This window comes from Coffea arabica, chromosome 1c (assembly GCF_036785885.1).
Source record: "Coffea arabica cultivar ET-39 chromosome 1c, Coffea Arabica ET-39 HiFi, whole genome shotgun sequence".
Lineage (NCBI taxonomy): Eukaryota > Viridiplantae > Streptophyta > Magnoliopsida > Gentianales > Rubiaceae > Coffea > Coffea arabica.
This window is the reverse complement of record NC_092310.1, coordinates 51959170-51976408: the sequence shown is the minus strand read 5'-3', so window position 1 is coordinate 51976408 and position 17239 is coordinate 51959170. Positions and strand designations below refer to the sequence as shown.

Here is a 17239-nt window from a genome sequence, read left to right as displayed (position 1 = left end):
AAGCACCTAGCAAAAGGCTAAAAAGAACCATTGATTTAATTAATTGTTTGAACTTCGGAAGCGAATAAAACAATCAATTCTCAGTGAATGCGATAGTAAGTAAATTAATCTACTTTTAACACTTGAGTAGTACTGTCCTCTTCACTCTTCGCTCCAGACTTGAGGCATCCTTTTTCCGTAGTCTTCACACTGCCTCCTCACTCTTCCGGTCTTCCCTCTTCAGCGGTCTTCACTTCAGTTCTTGAATTCTTTGCCCTTTACTTTATCTAACTCAGATCCAGGTTTGTTTTCTGCTTCTGTCTCATCCCTTAAGCCTTTTAATTTTATTCTTTTTCATCCTCTTTTATGTTTATCTCTATCACTGCTTGTGGGGTGTTCTTGAACTACTGTTTTTGATAAAAGATCATTGCTTCTAGCTTCCAGCTTCAGGGCCTCTGTTGTATTTATCAATAGGCTTGTCCTTTTCATTTGTATTGCTATTCTGTTGAGTTGTTTTTCGTAGTTATCGCATTTGAACCTTTGGGTTGATGGGGTTATGAGTTCAATGAGTTTAGTTGCTTAGTTGAATAGAAAAGAGGATAAAAGTTCTCAGCTTTATGATTCTGGGGCCTCAGATGAGCTAAAATTTGCTTAACTTGCTGCTTGTTTGGTAAAGGATTCTTTCCTTACAGATTAACAGTTACTACTGCCTTCAACCCGCGGGGGGGGGGGGGGGGGCAATAGCCTGCTTATCTTTCCATTAATAGGAAGAAACTAGTGCTCTAATTGCTTACTATAGTTTATTTCTTTCTCGGTGTATTAGTTTTATAGTTTTTATGAGTGACTACAGACTTTGAAAATGAGATCTTTTCGTAATTTCTCTTTTAAGTTTATGATGGTATATTATTGCAGTTTTGGTTGCTTATTGCTCGTGAAGCACTTGTCAGGGATTCAAGGCAGTTGCAGGAGAATGTAATGATTTTTTGAAACATGTTTTATGTGCTGATGATGCAATTTAGTCCAGTTAAACTGATATAGAGAATCTTAAGATGGAAGAAATACAGTCTCAATCAGATCATTATAGGTCTTCATCATCTTCAGCTAGTAGTCCAGCTAGTAGAGTTCCCTCAAGCAATTTCTTCTACCTGCGAAAACCTGGTTCTCTTAGACAACCAATATCTTTTGAGGATTCACCGGATTGGGATGATACTGATATTGAGGTTCGGGTGGATGAAGGAGGTGATTCCATTAATGCTGCGACTACTCCAGCCTCCCCATCCCTCTCAAAGCTTAATAGTGGATCTTTGCCATCCCCGCCACTACCAGAGCGTGCAGTAGTTGCTAGAAAGATCTCAGGGGCTTCACTTGCATGGAAGGACTTGACTGTTACCATAAAGGGAAAGAGGAAGTATTCTGATAAGGTCATAAAGAGCTCAAATGGTTATGCATTACCAGGAACAATGACCGTTATCATGGGTCCAGCAAAGTCAGGAAAATCAACTCTCTTGAGAGCCCTTGCAGGTTGATTGCTTTGGATTCAAAGAGCTTTTACTTTTAACATGTAATGTTACATGTTGTCACATTATATTTTCTGAATAAATATGATCTCAAGAGTTTGTTTCTTCTTCAGGACGACTTCCTGATTCAGCTAGAATGTATGGTGAGGTGTTTGTGAATGGGTCAAAATGGCACTTGCCATATGCATCCTATGTAAGTTTTCAATTATGCTATGTGGCATTTTCCATTATTTGGTTTTCATCATTTAAGTAGTCTATCTCCATGTTTCTTAGCAAAATCTGTGACAAATCACAGGCTGGGTTGCTTTTCTTTCAGCTTGTTTTGAAGTAATATTGGGTGTCTCCTTCCTCTGGCAGTGACACAATATGCATTTAGTGTGATATCTGTACTTTTGCACTTATGTATCTATTGAACATGGGTAAACCATGCCAACTTGTATCTCTCTCTTAGTTATCTTTTACATTAATCTGGTTAATTTTAAAGTAAGCTGTCATCCTCACATGACATGTATGCTAAAAGGAAGTATGAAAGGAAAGAACAAAAAAATACCCTTGCAATTTTCTCTGAAAAATATACTGATACAATCTGCTAACTCTCTGGGAAGTTGGATTATGTGTTAGGTCAAGTCATTACAGGTAACCAACTTGTTTTTCATCAGAACTAGTTAAAAATAGATTAATTACGTTTCGGTGCAAGTTAAAAGTCAAATTGGTATAATATGGATATACATCTTTCACTAGTTCTGTATGTGTGGTTTGACTAGATACAGTTTTGACTTTTGGCTATTCACAGGGATACGTTGAGAGAGAAACCACCTTAATTGGATCCTTGACAGTGCGTGAGTTCCTCTACTACTCAGCATTGCTCCAGCTTCCTGGTTTTTTTTGTCAGAAAAAGAGTGTGGTGGAGGATGCCATCCTTGCTATGTCATTGGGAGATTTTGCAAACAAACTGATAGGTGCTCACTGCTATATGAAGGGTCTTCCTCGTGGCGAGAGAAGGCGTGTTAGCATTGCAAGGGAGCTTGTAATGAGACCTCATGTCTTATTTATTGATGAGCCTCTTTATCATCTTGACAGGTACCTCACAATTATCTCAATTTGAATGAAGTTTTAATGAAAATCATAAGCAGCTCAATTTTGAATTGAGTTGCACTAGCGATATATTCCCCCACCCCACCGCACCCCCCAGTAGTATCCTACTCATCAAAAGCTCATTCATTTAATTGCTCTGTTGGACTCCACCATGCATTGTTCCTAACTGCTGGTTAATTTTTCTATTGTCAGTGTCTCTGCACTCCTGATGATGGTTACACTGAAGAAACTAGCTAGCACTGGATGCACCCTGATATTTACCATTTATCAAAGCAGCACAGAAGTGTTTGGCCTTTTTGACAGAATTTGTCTCCTTTCAAATGGAAACACATTGTTCTTTGGGGAAACTTTGGCTTGTCTGCAGGTGATTCATCTTGATACATGATCCTTCTCCTCTTTTGTCTCATATATTACGTGTAAAGAATTATATCATAATAGGAGTTTGTTCGATACAGAACTCTTGAAATGATCTTAACTGTCACAAGCAAATTTCATATCAGCAAAGAACTCATTTGACTTTGAATTGTCAACAACCTGAGACAATTTATGAAATTTAAATCAGAAAGCCTCTGATAGTAACAACAAATGCTTTTCCAACTTAGTGGATTGAGACTATGCACTGGCAAATCTAGGATTTGCAGGTTGGGGATGCTGGATTTATGTGAAGATACATTTTGGGAGCTAGGGAATTTTTTTAGGAAGTTTTAGAGGGAGGAGAGTGGGGAAAATTCTTGTTTCATATCCTATTGTTCAGGATTCTTCTGGGGCAAAAAGTAGTATTGTATACTAGTAAACTAGTTACCTTTTTTGCCTCATATAACATCTACTAGTGAGTATCTGAATCACATGTTACAGTGGATGTTCACTAATAATCAAGTTTAGATGATATTATACTGTAAAAATATCTTTATGATAAGTTCAGAGTATTAAGTTTACTAAAATGTCCCAATGGAATAAATGAAATATTAATCTCCTTTGTTTACTGGTCTGGGATTTGGTGCTGGGAAGGGAAAATTATTACTTTTGGTATGTTTTCATCTGTAAATCTTATTTCTTTTAAATCTGCCATGGCTATATATTTTTCCATGACTAATTTATAATTTGTTGGTGAAGCATTTTTCAAATGCTGGATTTCCTTGCCCAATTATGCAAAGTCCTTCTGATCATTTTCTTCGAGCAATAAATACTGACTTTGACAGAATCATTGCAATGTGCAAAAATTGGCAGGTACATCCTTTTGACCTTGCAAAATTCTAAGTCTACTGCTTGGATTACTTTTCATGATATTTATGCTAATGCATTAAGGAAAGATATCCATGGATAGGAACTTCTTCATGGATAAGTGATGCATACAAAATCGAGGGACAAAATAATTTCATGGTATTTGATTCTCGTTTGTTCTGAAATTTGATGTGATACTGTTTCATCTGTTTTGTGACTTTTAACTATTAGACTATGATGTATCCAGTATGGAAGTAGGCCTACATTTCTACAATATATACATTATTTAGATATGGTTATATTAAACAAATACATGCATTTTCATCATGTATCAAGTTATCACAGTTCAGATACATATCGGAGCATTTCTTTACTTTTTTGGTATTAATTGGAATAAATGGCTTAGATAATTTGTACAGGACGACCATGGAGATCTTTCGTCTGTGAATATGGACACTGCTGTTGCAATACGTACTCTTGAAACAACTTATAAATCATCCGCTGATGCTGCTGCTGCGGAGACTATGATAGTAAAGCTTACTGAGAAGGTCTGATGAATGAATGTCAAATTTTTCCTAAGCAATTTAAACCTTAGTTTTAGCTTCTACTTCTGCCAGTATGTTCCTTCCACTATCCTTTTGGAAAAGAAAAACTGAAAGAAAAAGAGAAGAAGAGGAAAACAGAGTACTTCAGAAATAATGCATCAATATTATTCCTTTTTTATTTTTGGTTTCTCAATCAGCAACATGAGGTAACTGTGATGTAGAAAAGTGCTTTGCTAATAGTCTTGGTAGTAAATTTCTTAGTGCATGCAACCCTTAATTTCTGCTTCCAGCAAAGGCTAAAGATCTTTAATTTAAGAACTTATTTTGGTTGTTGAAGGCTGGAACTTCTTGAGCGCTTCCACAAAATCGTTTATTAAAAGAGTGATGAAGATGTGTCTTGGCAAAAGTACATTTCTTTGTTTCACATACGATAAATTTAGTGTCACATGTACTTAGTCTGCCTATATGATCAACACATTGCAAATTGTGACCCAAAGTCAGGATAAATTGCAGATTTTTCTGTTGAGGGCATAATCCTACAATCTACAGAAACAAGTAGTAGGTTATTATAAAAACTCATCACTTCACTGCTTCCTAACGTGCTACTGTTTTTTCATTTCACTAGATTTTGCTTGAGCTATAATTTTTCATCAGGTGCATTATATGTAATACTTCCACCAAGCAAATTTCTAGAGTGGGTTTTTCATGCTTATGTTACAGGAAGGCCCATCTCTCAAAAGCAAGGGAAAGGCAAGCAATCCCACACGAATTGCAGTATTGACATGGAGATCATTGTTAATTATGTCAAGAGAGTGGAAATACTATTGGTTCCGACTGATACTTTATATGCTTCTTACACTCTGTATTGGTACTGTGTTTTCTGGATTGGGTCATTCCTTGTCGTCTGTTGTGGTAAGTTTGAGAATTTCTGCATAGCCTCCTTCTTTTGTTCAATCTTTCTTAATTGGCGAATGGCTTGACATGCATAAGACGCATTCTCTGAGGATTAATCTTATTTTATCAAGTTAACCTGTTATTCCTTTTCTCTTTCTTGGTTTTTCTTGTATTTACTGATACAATCAAGTTTTATGCTTGTAATATTTATTTAGAATTGGTCTGTTTAGTATACAACTCAGTTCTTATATTCAAACAAGTGACCTGTTGTTAGTTTTTGTTTCATGAGTACGTTACAAACTGTATGATTTGTGATGCAGAAGCTTCAATTACTGATGTTTTTGGCTTTTCAAGGATGTGGGATCTCTTGCTACTTTTGCTTCCCTAGCCATGTTCTTTCAGTTCATCAAGAATAGACAATTCTACCTGCATGCATCTAAGGACAAACATCTGTGAAACTTATTTCCAAAAATTAATGTTGTGACATTTCACCTAACAAAAGAGGGAATGGCTATTGCATGGCGTTGACTTGTGGCTGGACTAAAGCAAATAATAAAAATTATTTTTGGTCCTCCTTTTTCTCCTCCATTTGTTATTCTCTCTTTATATGTAGGAAAACATTTGTATCACAAAATGCTTTTTACTAGTGCTATTTTTATTCCACATGTGAGAAGGATTGTTTAGCTTTTTTTTTTTTTTTCTGAAATTGCAGACAAGAGTTGCAGCGATATTTGTGTTTGTGTCGTTTAATTCACTTCTAAGTGTTGCTGGAGTACCTGCACACCTGAAAGAAATTAAGGTAATGGGGTTGCTCCTCTTAATGCTAGTGTGGGTGCAAAGCCAATGCACTTGTTCTGTGAAGTTGTCTGCTTGATTATCTTAACTATGTTCAGTACTCTTCACTCGGATAAGTTTTTAAGTGTTGTTGCTGGTGGTGAGATTGATCACCTTTCAGCAAGAGGGATTCACCATGACAGTCTACTTGCTCCCAAAAATTCCGTTCCATTCTTGTCCTCATGAAAGCAAGATGCTCCCAACCATTCTCATGCATCATCTCCCCCCAGACACCCCACACCCCATCCCAATCAACGCCTATTTCTGCCATTACCACCCATATATATGTCATCATCCACCCCCGTGAATTCACTGCTGGATATTGATGTTTAATAGCACTGACTGCATTATACCTTCAGGGAAATAGATTTTGAGTAAGATACTTACGCTCTTTAAGGCAATCGATAGGATGCATAGACAGCCATGATAATAAGACATTGAAATAGAAACCAAATGCACTAGACTTCAATAGAAGTGGAGAAAAATGACTTGTGTTATATTTACAGAATCAAGCTGCATGACATCATTATCAGTCAGAAGGTGAGCATGATCAGCATTTACTGTGTCCCCTGATTCAAGGGGCCAAATCCAAGAGCCAATACATTTGGTAACATTTATATGCATGCAATACAGTTGGTGCAGCTGTTGATAATATGGTGATCAATGTTATAGTTCTGGACGACATTGGCATGTAGAATTCTTCGGTTCATCATCTCTTATGCCTGAGCATTGCATATCTTTTACCTGTAATTTTTTGGCTCATCACTCATCTGCACTATTTCTTTGTATGTTATGCAGATATATGCCTGTGAAGAATCGAATTTACATTCTGGGACATTTGTCTTCTTACTTGGGCAGCTCTTTTCCGGCATCCCATTCTTGTTCCTCATCTCCATTTCCTCAAGTCTCGTCTTCTACTTCCTTGTAGGCCTACGGGATGAATTCAGTTTCTTGATGTATTTTGTGCTAAACTTCTTCATGTGCCTGTTAGTAAATGAAGGAATGGTACTGCTGATTGTTTCCATTTGCCAAGAGGTCTACTGGAGCATCTTAACATTGGTGTCAGTACATGTGAGTTCTGCTCTACCCTTTTTTCTGGAAGTTATTTTTCCACTAGTTCCTTTAACACCTTAAACCATTTCTGAGTATCAGTTCAACACAAATGAGCACCATTGTGCACATTACTAAATTGCAGCTGTTCAAAATACCCAATAGACCCAGTTATCGAGAACATTTCTAGGGCATGGTTGCTTGTATCTTGTCATTCTTAGACCCGTACATGAGCCTTTGAACTGATTTGCGCTTATATTCGCCCAAGTTGATTCTCTGGCTTTTTTCCCATATGATAAATGCTACTGATTCTGCTGCAGGTGATAATGATGCTCTCAGCGGGCTATTTCAGAATTCGCAGTGCTTTGCCCAGGCCAATATGGATGTATCCCATATCCTATGTGTCGTTCCATACTTATTCTATCCAGGCAAGTTGATATCATTCTGATATGCCCAAAGTTGTATCATCAATTACGATTGATAAACCTTAGGGGCACTTCCAAGTCCTCCTTTCTAGGTGAAAGAATGTTCAACTTTACTTCCTCCCCCAGTCCTCCTGTCTGATTATAAGAATTGAAAAAAATTTGTAGTCAGAAACAAATTGATGTTAATCCAATTCTTTGTTTGACTTCAAAAGTTCTGTTTCTTTGGCTTCAGGGGCTCTTGGAGAATGAGTATATTGGAAGTTCCTATGCAGTTGGGCAGGTGCGGACTATCTCTGGTTACCAAGCACTTCGAAACGTATATGATATATCTACCAGCAGTAGCTCAAAGTGGGAAAATTTACTCGTTCTGTTTCTGATGTGTGCTGGATATCGTATTCTTGTATTCGCGTTGCTACAATTTTGTGTTAGAAAGAAGTTCCCTGGTCGTAGATTTTTCCGGTGTAATCGAGAAACGAACAATCCGAGATAAATCGTATGCCCTATCTGGGCATACTTCCGTCTTTAGACAATTTTGCATGAGGTAAAAATGAAGATATATAGAATTCAGAATGCGAAGTATCCATCATTGTTTTTGGCGATTTCGTCTTCTGAAATTCCATGGCTGAAATATAGTAATTCATTTTAAGGCCGCTTGCCTGAATAATTAAATCATTGCGCCATGGCTTCAGCAAATGGTGAGACTTAATTCTTAGGAATGCGGTACACAGGAGATGGCATGTCAAGTTTGAGATTCCTCTCTCAAATTTTAGTTGAAACCTTGAAAACTGGGAGTTTGGAACTTTTTGGAACTCTTTTTTCATTTCTGGTAAACTTTTGGAACTTCTTTATCGCTTGACTTCCTTTGGCATCAATGGCATGTGTCTTGGACTGCATTGGGTTGGCTTCCATGAATGGCGACTATTCTTGGCTCCCCCCATCTCGCCCAGAAGAGTGTTCCTGCTGTCTGCACGAGCCCCCTTTTCCTCCATGATCATGTCCACAATCGCTCTGCAATCTGATTGGAATTCCACTTCCTTCCATTGTGCTTCTGAGGCCATCATCATTCCCATTTTGAGTGCTGCAGCTTCCGCCACCAGTGGTTCGCTTGATTATGCCTCAGACCTTACGCATGCTTTCAGTAGTCTTCCTTTCCAATCTCTAGCAACAATTCCCGTTCCATTTCTGTCCAGACCTGTTGAGAAGGCAGCATCTGCATTGATCTTTACGACTCCTCTGCTTGGTGGTTTCCAGCTTTCTACAGTAGTTGATTGATAGGTTTGCTCAATGGACTCGCCACTTCCACTGTTCTGAGCTTCTATAAATTCTGTCCACTCCAGTTGTGCTTTTTGTACAGCGAGACCTACATCTACATTCATCTTCAGAGAAAATCATTGACATGGTAACTCCATAATTTTATACACATGTTACTCAAAATGGGGGTTGGCAATTGGCAATTGGCAATTGGCAATTGGCATGATAAGTGTGATGAATCATCTTTTTGGCTCAATCTGTAACGAACACGAGCTACACATAACCCAAAGAAAAGGATCTAATGCAGCCTTAATATCACAGCATAATCCAAGTCAAACCTTAAGTTATGGTTGCATTCGAGGTGTCCAGCTAAATTGTTGGATGCTATCTATCAACTGAAATAAAACAGTGACTCAAGCTAACAAAGCGATACCATTTTTGAATATGCTTCTACTTGAACACTGGCAGCAACTGCCACCAACCAATCACCCTTTTTTCTTGTATACATATCACATTGGTGATTAGACAGTCAAGAAATGCAGTTGGATGATTGAATCTGAGTTTTCTTCTGAATAGCTTGATGAAAATCATTGATGAACTGATCCATGTTTCTTTCCGATGATCCTTCTCTTGACACAGCGTGTTCCATTGTCCTTCTTAGTTCCTTGATTATGTTTTTGAGCTCATGGTTGCCTGATTTGATAAGAATGTTAATCTTCTCTGATACTTCAAGCTTAGTGATCTGGCTTTTGTCGCAAAGATTGATTCCAATCTTCCAATCAACCACTAGTTTGCGATTAGTGGGTTGATCAGCGATGAGTGGAAAACACATTAAAGGTACTGCATACCAAATGCTTTCCAAAATTGAGCTCCAACCACACTGAGTGAAGAATCCCCCAATTGCAGGGTGACTCAAAACTTGGTTCTGGAAGCACCAGGGTATGATCATCCCACGGTCGCCAGTTTCTTCCCTGAACCCTTTAGGCAATGGATCAGAATCATTAGAGCTTACAATATCAGGACGAAGCACCCAAACAAAAGTTACTTGGCTTAGTTTAACACCGTCAGCTATCTCCTGTAGTTCATTCTTTGTAACATGAGCATAGCTTCCAAAGGAAATGTACAAAACTGAGCCAGTAGGCTTGGTATCGAGCCACTGAGTGCAGTCAGACTTGGACCAAAGGCTTGTGGCCACTGCCACACGGCATTTGGTGAATTCCAATAGGGGTCCTATAGCGTAAAAAGGCACTTTTTTCCGGAGATCTGTCATGGCTTGGAGTTCTAGTTCGTGTATATTGTTGCTTAACACAAAATCTGCTTTCTTTGCATCGTGGATTGCCTTGAAAGTGATCTGATGACAGATTGTGTTTGTCTCCTCTTCTTGAAGATATGACGTCAAATCCTTAGGCTCAATGGATTGAACCCCTGGTATGTAGTCTATTGCATCCTCGCGCCTGTCTGATCACAAGAAAGCTTAAGTCTTAGCGGAATATACTTTTTGATGCGATTGAATTTTGCTCAGGTAATAATACGCTTATAGGGAGAGGGGGAGAGAGACTACCAATGCAATCGAAGTGACCATTTAATCTCAAAAGATCCAGATGATAGTAAATGGTGAAAACTGTAGCTGGTTGTGTCCAGAAAGAAGCATACAGAAGTCCATGTTTCTTTGCAACACGCCCAAGCTGCACAAGGAATGAATCAGCAATCACGCAACTCACTGGAGGTCCTGATTCCATAAGTCTTTGAACAGCTTCGTCTATGTGAGCAGAGAAGACATGGAACATTGCAGCCATGAACTGATCATGGTTGAGTGACCTATCAAACTCTAGAGGAAGACCATCGGACACGGTGGTGTAATGAATATCAAGTCCTGATTTCCTTGCATCAGAAAAGATGTCTTCATCGCTGTCCTTTTGAGTGTTGGAGGTGATTTGGTGATGTATGGATTGAGTGTTGATGAAGGTTATGGTGAAACCTTTTGATGCTAGCTTGATCGCTAACTGGACTGCAGGATTAAGATGGCCTTGTAGTGGAAAGCATACTAAGATGGCATGAGGCTTCTGTTGTATACAATCCATTTTTAAATCTTTTCTTAACAATGAACCTTTTTTTGTGAATGAGCTAGATTGAGTTGTAGAGTTGCAAACGGAGGTTGAAGGGAGGCCAAAGATGAGACAAAATGTGTTCAATAACGTAAAGAGATGTCTAATTTATCAAATTGCAGGAGAAGCTTATCACGTAAATCAAATTGAGTGGAGAATGCAGATGACACTGACGGATTTCTCTTTCCTAGACATTAGTTTATTTTTGTTTCGTTCTTGTTCTTATCCATGCCGAATATTCCAAACTCCAATACATGGTTCATCTTTCGAGACACTTAATTCTTTTTTTTTTTTTTGTAAGTTTCGATACGCCAATATAGGGATGTGGGCTAGTCAAGCCCATGGTCAAAAGATTGATTGATCGAGTTCGAGCTCAAGTTTAAGCTACTGGTTCTGTGTAATGAGTCGAGCTTGAGTATCAATAATAACTATTCAAATATTTGACGAGATTAATCGAGTATTATATTATTTATATAGTATATATTATAATTATGGAATGATTATTATGAGTTCATATTTTAATAAATTTACATGAAATAATGCTTAGTAAAAAAATGATGGATGGCAAATGATTCTAATAAATCTAAAATGTAAAAAAATTAAAAACAAGAAAAGAAAAACTCGACCTTGAACTTGATAAGGTTTGCAGTTGATAGGATGTAAGATGTAAATTGTAGTACATTTACATGCATAAGTTGCTAGATAACCATGTTGTTTGAACTTTATGTTGAATAGAAACTACTTAATTTACTTTTATAGTGTTCTAATAGGTGAAAACTCAATTAGAGAGAAAACGGACTAAAAACGTGATGTGAAGAAGCAATGGAGAGGAAAAAGTCAGGAGTAACGGATTTTGCACAATTGATATGTTTTAGTAATTTGGTGATAACTTGAGCTACATAAATCTGATTAAGATGATTCTTAATTCAATTTGAAGCTAAGAGAATTCTCTATAACCTTTACGGGGACTTCAAAGTTTGGTTCTCACATTTTTATAGTTAAAAATCTAAATACTGAAATATAGTTGCACTATGATGCTCTTACAACTAGGTCTCAGTATTTTAGGCATATCTTAACATCCAAACCTCCAAATGACTTGATTATTGCAGTGTTGGAGTTTTGAGACTTCAAAGAGGATCCATGTGCGGATCCGTACCAATCCGCCAATGGATCCATGTTTCGCGCCAGACACCTCCACATCCTTTGGCTCAACCCAATGACCAGCGCGGATATTGGGCCCATCATTGGGCCGGTTTTCATTGAATAAATGTTCAAAAAACTGATTTTTCTAGTCCAATAGAGTCTATTCCTACTTTGTTTAGAATATATTTTCAAGAAACTATAAATAGGGGTTCTTTAGGTCGTTTTTAAGGGTGGAAAGCATTAGCCTAGCCTAGTTTTAACATCTTTTCATAGTTTATTCTTGAGAGATCAAGATCAAAGAGGCTAATCAAGGAGCGCGCAAGGAGAAGATTGGAACAAGCAACTGAGAAGTTTTCTTACTTTTTCTCTTATCTTTGTATCAACTCTTTGAATTCGTAGTTTTAATTTCTAAATCATATTGAACTAAATTGTTTTTAGGGTTAGGGTTTTTATGAAAGAACTTGATTCATTTTCTTAGTTTAATTCCTTGCTCTTTACTATGATTTATTTATCTTGTTCTTAATGTTTGTTTATGCCTGATCACCATAAACAAGAATGTTGGGTGTATGTCAAATTGAGAAAAGAGATACAACTGTGTACTAGATAAATAAACACATATAGACTAATCACGATAGTAGGTTAGGGTATGTGTGACGCACCTATATCACTGAGAATCTTAATGGGTTTAATTAAATTCTTATGACTATCGAGAGAAACGTAGGGTTTAATTAAACACACTTTAGATGCTTTGAGAAGTGGTCTAAAATATAGTCGTATGATGAGCGTTCCTAATTTGGAAAGAAATTAACTAGATAATAACTCAAATTTTGGATTAAAATCTCAAATCCTAGACTTACATCTATTGTTTTTTCACTACTACTTTATTTAAATTGATCGTTTCTTTTATTGCTTAGTTAAAAAATACACTCATTAAATTTGAATTTTGTTATTTTGTTAGAATAATTAAAGTAGAAAATTAACTCGTCCTTGTGGGTTCGACTCTGGAACACTTCAGGTAAATTATTATTACGATTGACCTTATGTGCTTGTAAGAATTTGTCAATCAACAGTTTATTCGAGCTCAAATGAGCCGAGTTCGAGTTTAATCTCTATTATGTTGAGTCGAGTTTGAGCTCAAATTTAAATACTCGTTCAAACTTAAGATCGAGATCGAATAACATTAATAGTGATCGAGTTCGAGTTTGAGCATGGTGCTACTCAAACTTGACTTAGCTTTGGCACCCCTACATCTATTCGACTATAAACAATGAAGTATACAACAATTTTCTATATTTGGAATGTCCGAGATGAATGTTTTGGCTAATAACTATGTTGATTGTGTTGCCGTTTTTGACCAAAAAAAAAAAACTATGTTGATTGAGCTTTCATTTTCATTGAATATTGATTGAGCATTAATTTGTTACAGGTATATAGATACACGGACAACATAATCCCAGGCAATAGAACGTGTGCGTTATTTTTTTCATGAATTGAAAAATATCATACAACCTGCAGTATGGAAGTACGAACTATCAAGAATACCTAGTTTATATTTTTAAACTACTTAAAAACACTCAGGAACTAATTAACAACCTTCTGCGTTTGGTTTTTCTTCTCAAGAGTGATCTTCAAATCTCTGATAAATCGGTCCATATTTTTCTCTGACGATCCATCTTCTTTTAATGCCTTTTCTAATGTCTTTTTCACTACCTTGATTGCATTTCTGAACTCATCCCCTGATTTCTTACTCATCAAACGGTTGATCTTCTGCGAAACTTCAACCTGAGTAACAGATACTCTATCATAAAGATTAGCTCCAATCTTCCAATCATCCACCACTAGTTTCCGATTAGTAAACTGGTCAGTATACAAAGGAAAACATAATAATGGAACTTCACACCAAATGCTTTCCAAAATTGAATTCCAACCACAATGAGTCAAGAACCCTCCAATTGCAGGGTGCCTTAACACATTTATTTGACAACACCAAGGTATGACCATCCCCCGGTCACTGGTCGCAGCTCTGAATCCATCAGGCAACGGATTACGATCCTCAGAGCTAACAATATCAGGTCGAAGCACCCAAACAAAACTAATATTGCTTTCTTGTATACCATTTGCTATTTCCAACAAATCCCTTTTTTGGACGTGAGCATAGCTACCGAATGAAACATACAAAACTGAGCCAGGAGGTTTGGTGTCTAGCCAATGGGAGCAGTCTGACTCGGACCACAGGCTCGTGGCCACACAACTCTTGGTGAACCCTGATGGAAATAGGGGTCCGACTGGAAAAATTGGAAGTTTCTCCTGTAGAGCAGATATGGTCTCGGGCTCGAGTTCTTCTACTGTGTTACATAGTACAAAATCTGCATCTTGTGCATCCTTGAATGCCTTATAGATAATTTTGTGGCATACTGATGATGGGTACATTTCTTGGAGATATGATGGCATATCCAGGGGTTCTAATGGTTTTACACCAGGAATGTAGTCAATGGGGTCTTCACGCATGTCTAGTAGGAAAAAAAAAGACAAAACAAATATTCAACCATCAACAAGTGGCTATAAATAAATTGAATTCCCGCTATATTCTTATAAGTCAGTCACTGGAGGAGTATCAAAGTGTGATCAGGCCAAAAGAAAAAGTTTGACTTGGTTCAGAATATTATTTTGTTTTCATTTTATCTGACATGGTGAAGTTGGTAATTTTTTTCTTTCTTTCTCTTTAAATCTTGGTAGTTTGTAGATCCCAAAAAGATCCAGATGACAGGAAAATTTACGTACCTATGCAACCAAAGTGGCCATTGAGCCTCAAAAGATCCAAATGATAATACAATGAAAAAACTAAAGCCGCCTCTGTCCAAAGAGAAATGTATACAAGTCCATATTTCTTAGCCAACATGCCAGGCCATACAAAGAACGTATCAGCGATCAAATAACTAACAGGAGGTCCAGACTTGACAATCTTTTGAACTTCCTCTTCAACATGAGCTGAGAAGACATGCAACAAAGCAGCCATGAACTGGTCATGATTGAGTGACCTATCGAATCCTAGAGGAAGGCCGTCGGGCACGGTGGTGTAACGAATATCGAGTCCCGATTTTCGTACTTCAGCAAAGATATCTCCTTGGCCATTAATGGTTTTATCTCCTGATGTAATGTTGTTATGTATGGATTGAGTGTTGAGGAAGGTGATGGTGAAACCTCTTGAAGCAAGCTTGATGGCCAAATGGACCGATGGGATTACATGGCCTTGTAGAGGATAACTAACCAAGATTGCATGAGGCCTTTGGGGAGAAATTGCCATTTTTTTGAGCTTGATCAATTGTCTGTGAGGAAGAAGAAAGGAAGAAGAAAGAGTATGGAAGAGAGTTAGCGAGGATGTTTAGGGTGTACTTGGCTTTCTTACGTAGAAGTTATAGGGTTAGAAAATCTCATACTAAATATACTAAATCGAGTCTATGGACATAATCAAGATTGGTATGACCGAAGAAGCCTTCTTTCCGGAGGAGGGACTCAATATATATTGCCAACTATAGAAAAAGCTGCTTCATGTGTGGAAGATCTCTTTGTGGAATAATGCAATGTACCATATATGAAAGTTGATCGAAACTTCAGCCATGGCAGACCATTGAGGATTTGAGACGAAAACGCTTTTTTATTCAACGTCAACGGACATCATAGGCCCCCCTGATATTTTTATTCAGAAACAATTCTAAGCAGTTGAGCCAAGTCAAAATCATTTGAGCATGTTAATTTGGTACTTACGCCATTGTTAATTTTTTAAAATTATTTTAGTAGAGGAATGATGGAATTTAAAGAACAGAAAGGGAGAAGGGGGCATTTGAGACCAAACTGTAAATCCTCAATTCTCAAGTTTAGCCACTAATCCAATACATTCTCAATCATTGTAAAAATTTATTCCACACAATTGGTGTTGACAAAGAATGGTGTCCTATGCGCGAATAGGCAAATGCTCAAGCAAATCAAGGTTCTTGGCTTAGTTCAGTGAAAGCACATACCATATTGCTGCAAAGTCGGGCTTTAATTAGCTCAATTTATATAAAAGTTAAAATTCCCGACTGTTTGATTACTTTTCTTTTCGTTCAAACCCACCAGAAAATTATATACGTGAAGGAATGAGAGTTGATTAGTGTTTCAAAAAGATTTTGGAACCTAATTTGGTTTGACATTAACGTTATTATGGAATGGAACAAATTGAATATTTTACAAGCAATTGAAGGGGCGAAAATGGAGTGAGCGAATATTGTACAAGCATTCAGGTTGCCAGGTGAGGCTGGTTAATTAAACAAGTAGCCAATGTAATACATTTGATCTTGAGAAATTCTCTTCCCTTTGCATCTTATTCATAGAATTGGTGAAATGACTTAGAATTCCATTTGGCATGGTCTGTGGATCTCTTGAATTCATTGACACCATTCCCTCTTTCATATTTTCTTGAATACTCGAAATTGTACGCAGAATAAGAAACCCCGATTGGGGCGCCAATTAAGATGCTAATCCGCTCAATTGTGGTGAGGCACATTGAAGAGAACAGGCCTAACTACACAGCGAATACAACCAAGATTGGCATTTCATGGGTAACAATAATAACATCTTTTCTTTGCCTTCCCTTTGCTAATAATAATCACATCGTTGATTGATATATAGGTTGCAAAGTCATAGACATTAGGCACCGCAAAAAAGGTTTTAAAGCCCTTTATAGGGTGGGATGTCAAGATTGAAACTTTGCCTTCTATTAATTGTTACTAATATATGATTTCCATTAAATTTAAAGGGTGTGCAGTGGTGCACCCTTTTTAATCTAGAGGTGGAAATCAGGTCAATGCAGAATTAGCATATGATCTTATATTTATAGATATTTAGTCCGTTTCAATTGCTATTTTCTAGAGTTTTTATAGAAATATGTACTATAGCGATTTGATATATATGATATATAAAGGTCATTAAAAAATATATTCACGAAAAATGAAAAAAAAATTAGAGAAAAATGGTAATCCAAACAAACAATGCGACGCAAGGTTGTGATATTGCTTTACAAAATATTAGAGTCGTGAAATTTACCAGATAAAAGAGAATAAAAATAAGATAACAAATAGTGGGATCCTACTTTTTTTTTTAATATTATCCATTTACAAATATAGACTAATTGAAGAGTTTAG

General features: G+C 37.1%; 3 protein-coding genes across 4 annotated transcripts; 1 reads left to right on the top strand and 2 right to left on the bottom strand.

The window, feature by feature from the left end:
• The first annotated feature begins 93 nt into the window (after nt 1-93).
• On the top strand, nt 94-8159 carry LOC113727385 (ABC transporter G family member 3-like). Of its 2 annotated transcripts, XM_072076748.1 has the most exons (12): nt 101-281; nt 892-1500; nt 1610-1689; nt 2290-2576; nt 2784-2955; nt 3705-3818; nt 4232-4360; nt 5078-5269; nt 5964-6050; nt 6884-7156; nt 7456-7563; nt 7793-8159. In XM_072076748.1, exons 2-12 carry the CDS (start codon nt 1029-1031, stop codon nt 8048-8050), a joined length of 2172 nt encoding a protein of 723 aa, XP_071932849.1. In that variant the 5' UTR covers nt 101-281; nt 892-1028; the 3' UTR covers nt 8051-8159. The 2 variants fall into 2 exon arrangements, with proteins under 2 accessions (XP_071932850.1, XP_071932849.1); XM_072076749.1 differs by lacking the exon at nt 5964-6050 and having other exon boundaries at nt 94-281.
• An 869-nt stretch (nt 8160-9028) lies between these two features.
• On the bottom strand, nt 9029-11094 carry LOC113727378 (UDP-glycosyltransferase 86A1-like). The gene is made up of 2 exons (XM_072076754.1): nt 10373-11094; nt 9029-10269 (listed from the first exon to the last, which is right to left on the bottom strand). The coding sequence occupies exons 1-2, from the start codon at nt 10890-10892 to the stop codon at nt 9341-9343; spliced, it is 1449 nt and encodes a 482-aa protein (XP_071932855.1). The 5' UTR covers nt 10893-11094; the 3' UTR covers nt 9029-9340.
• Nucleotides 11095-13606: 2512 nt separating this feature from the next.
• On the bottom strand, nt 13607-15363 carry LOC113731339 (UDP-glycosyltransferase 86A2-like). Its single transcript, XM_027256592.2, has 2 exons — nt 14841-15363; nt 13607-14569 (listed from the first exon to the last, which is right to left on the bottom strand). Exons 1-2 carry the CDS (start codon nt 15361-15363, stop codon nt 13641-13643), a joined length of 1452 nt encoding a protein of 483 aa, XP_027112393.2. The 3' UTR covers nt 13607-13640.
• Between the last annotated feature and the right edge of the window lie 1876 nt (nt 15364-17239).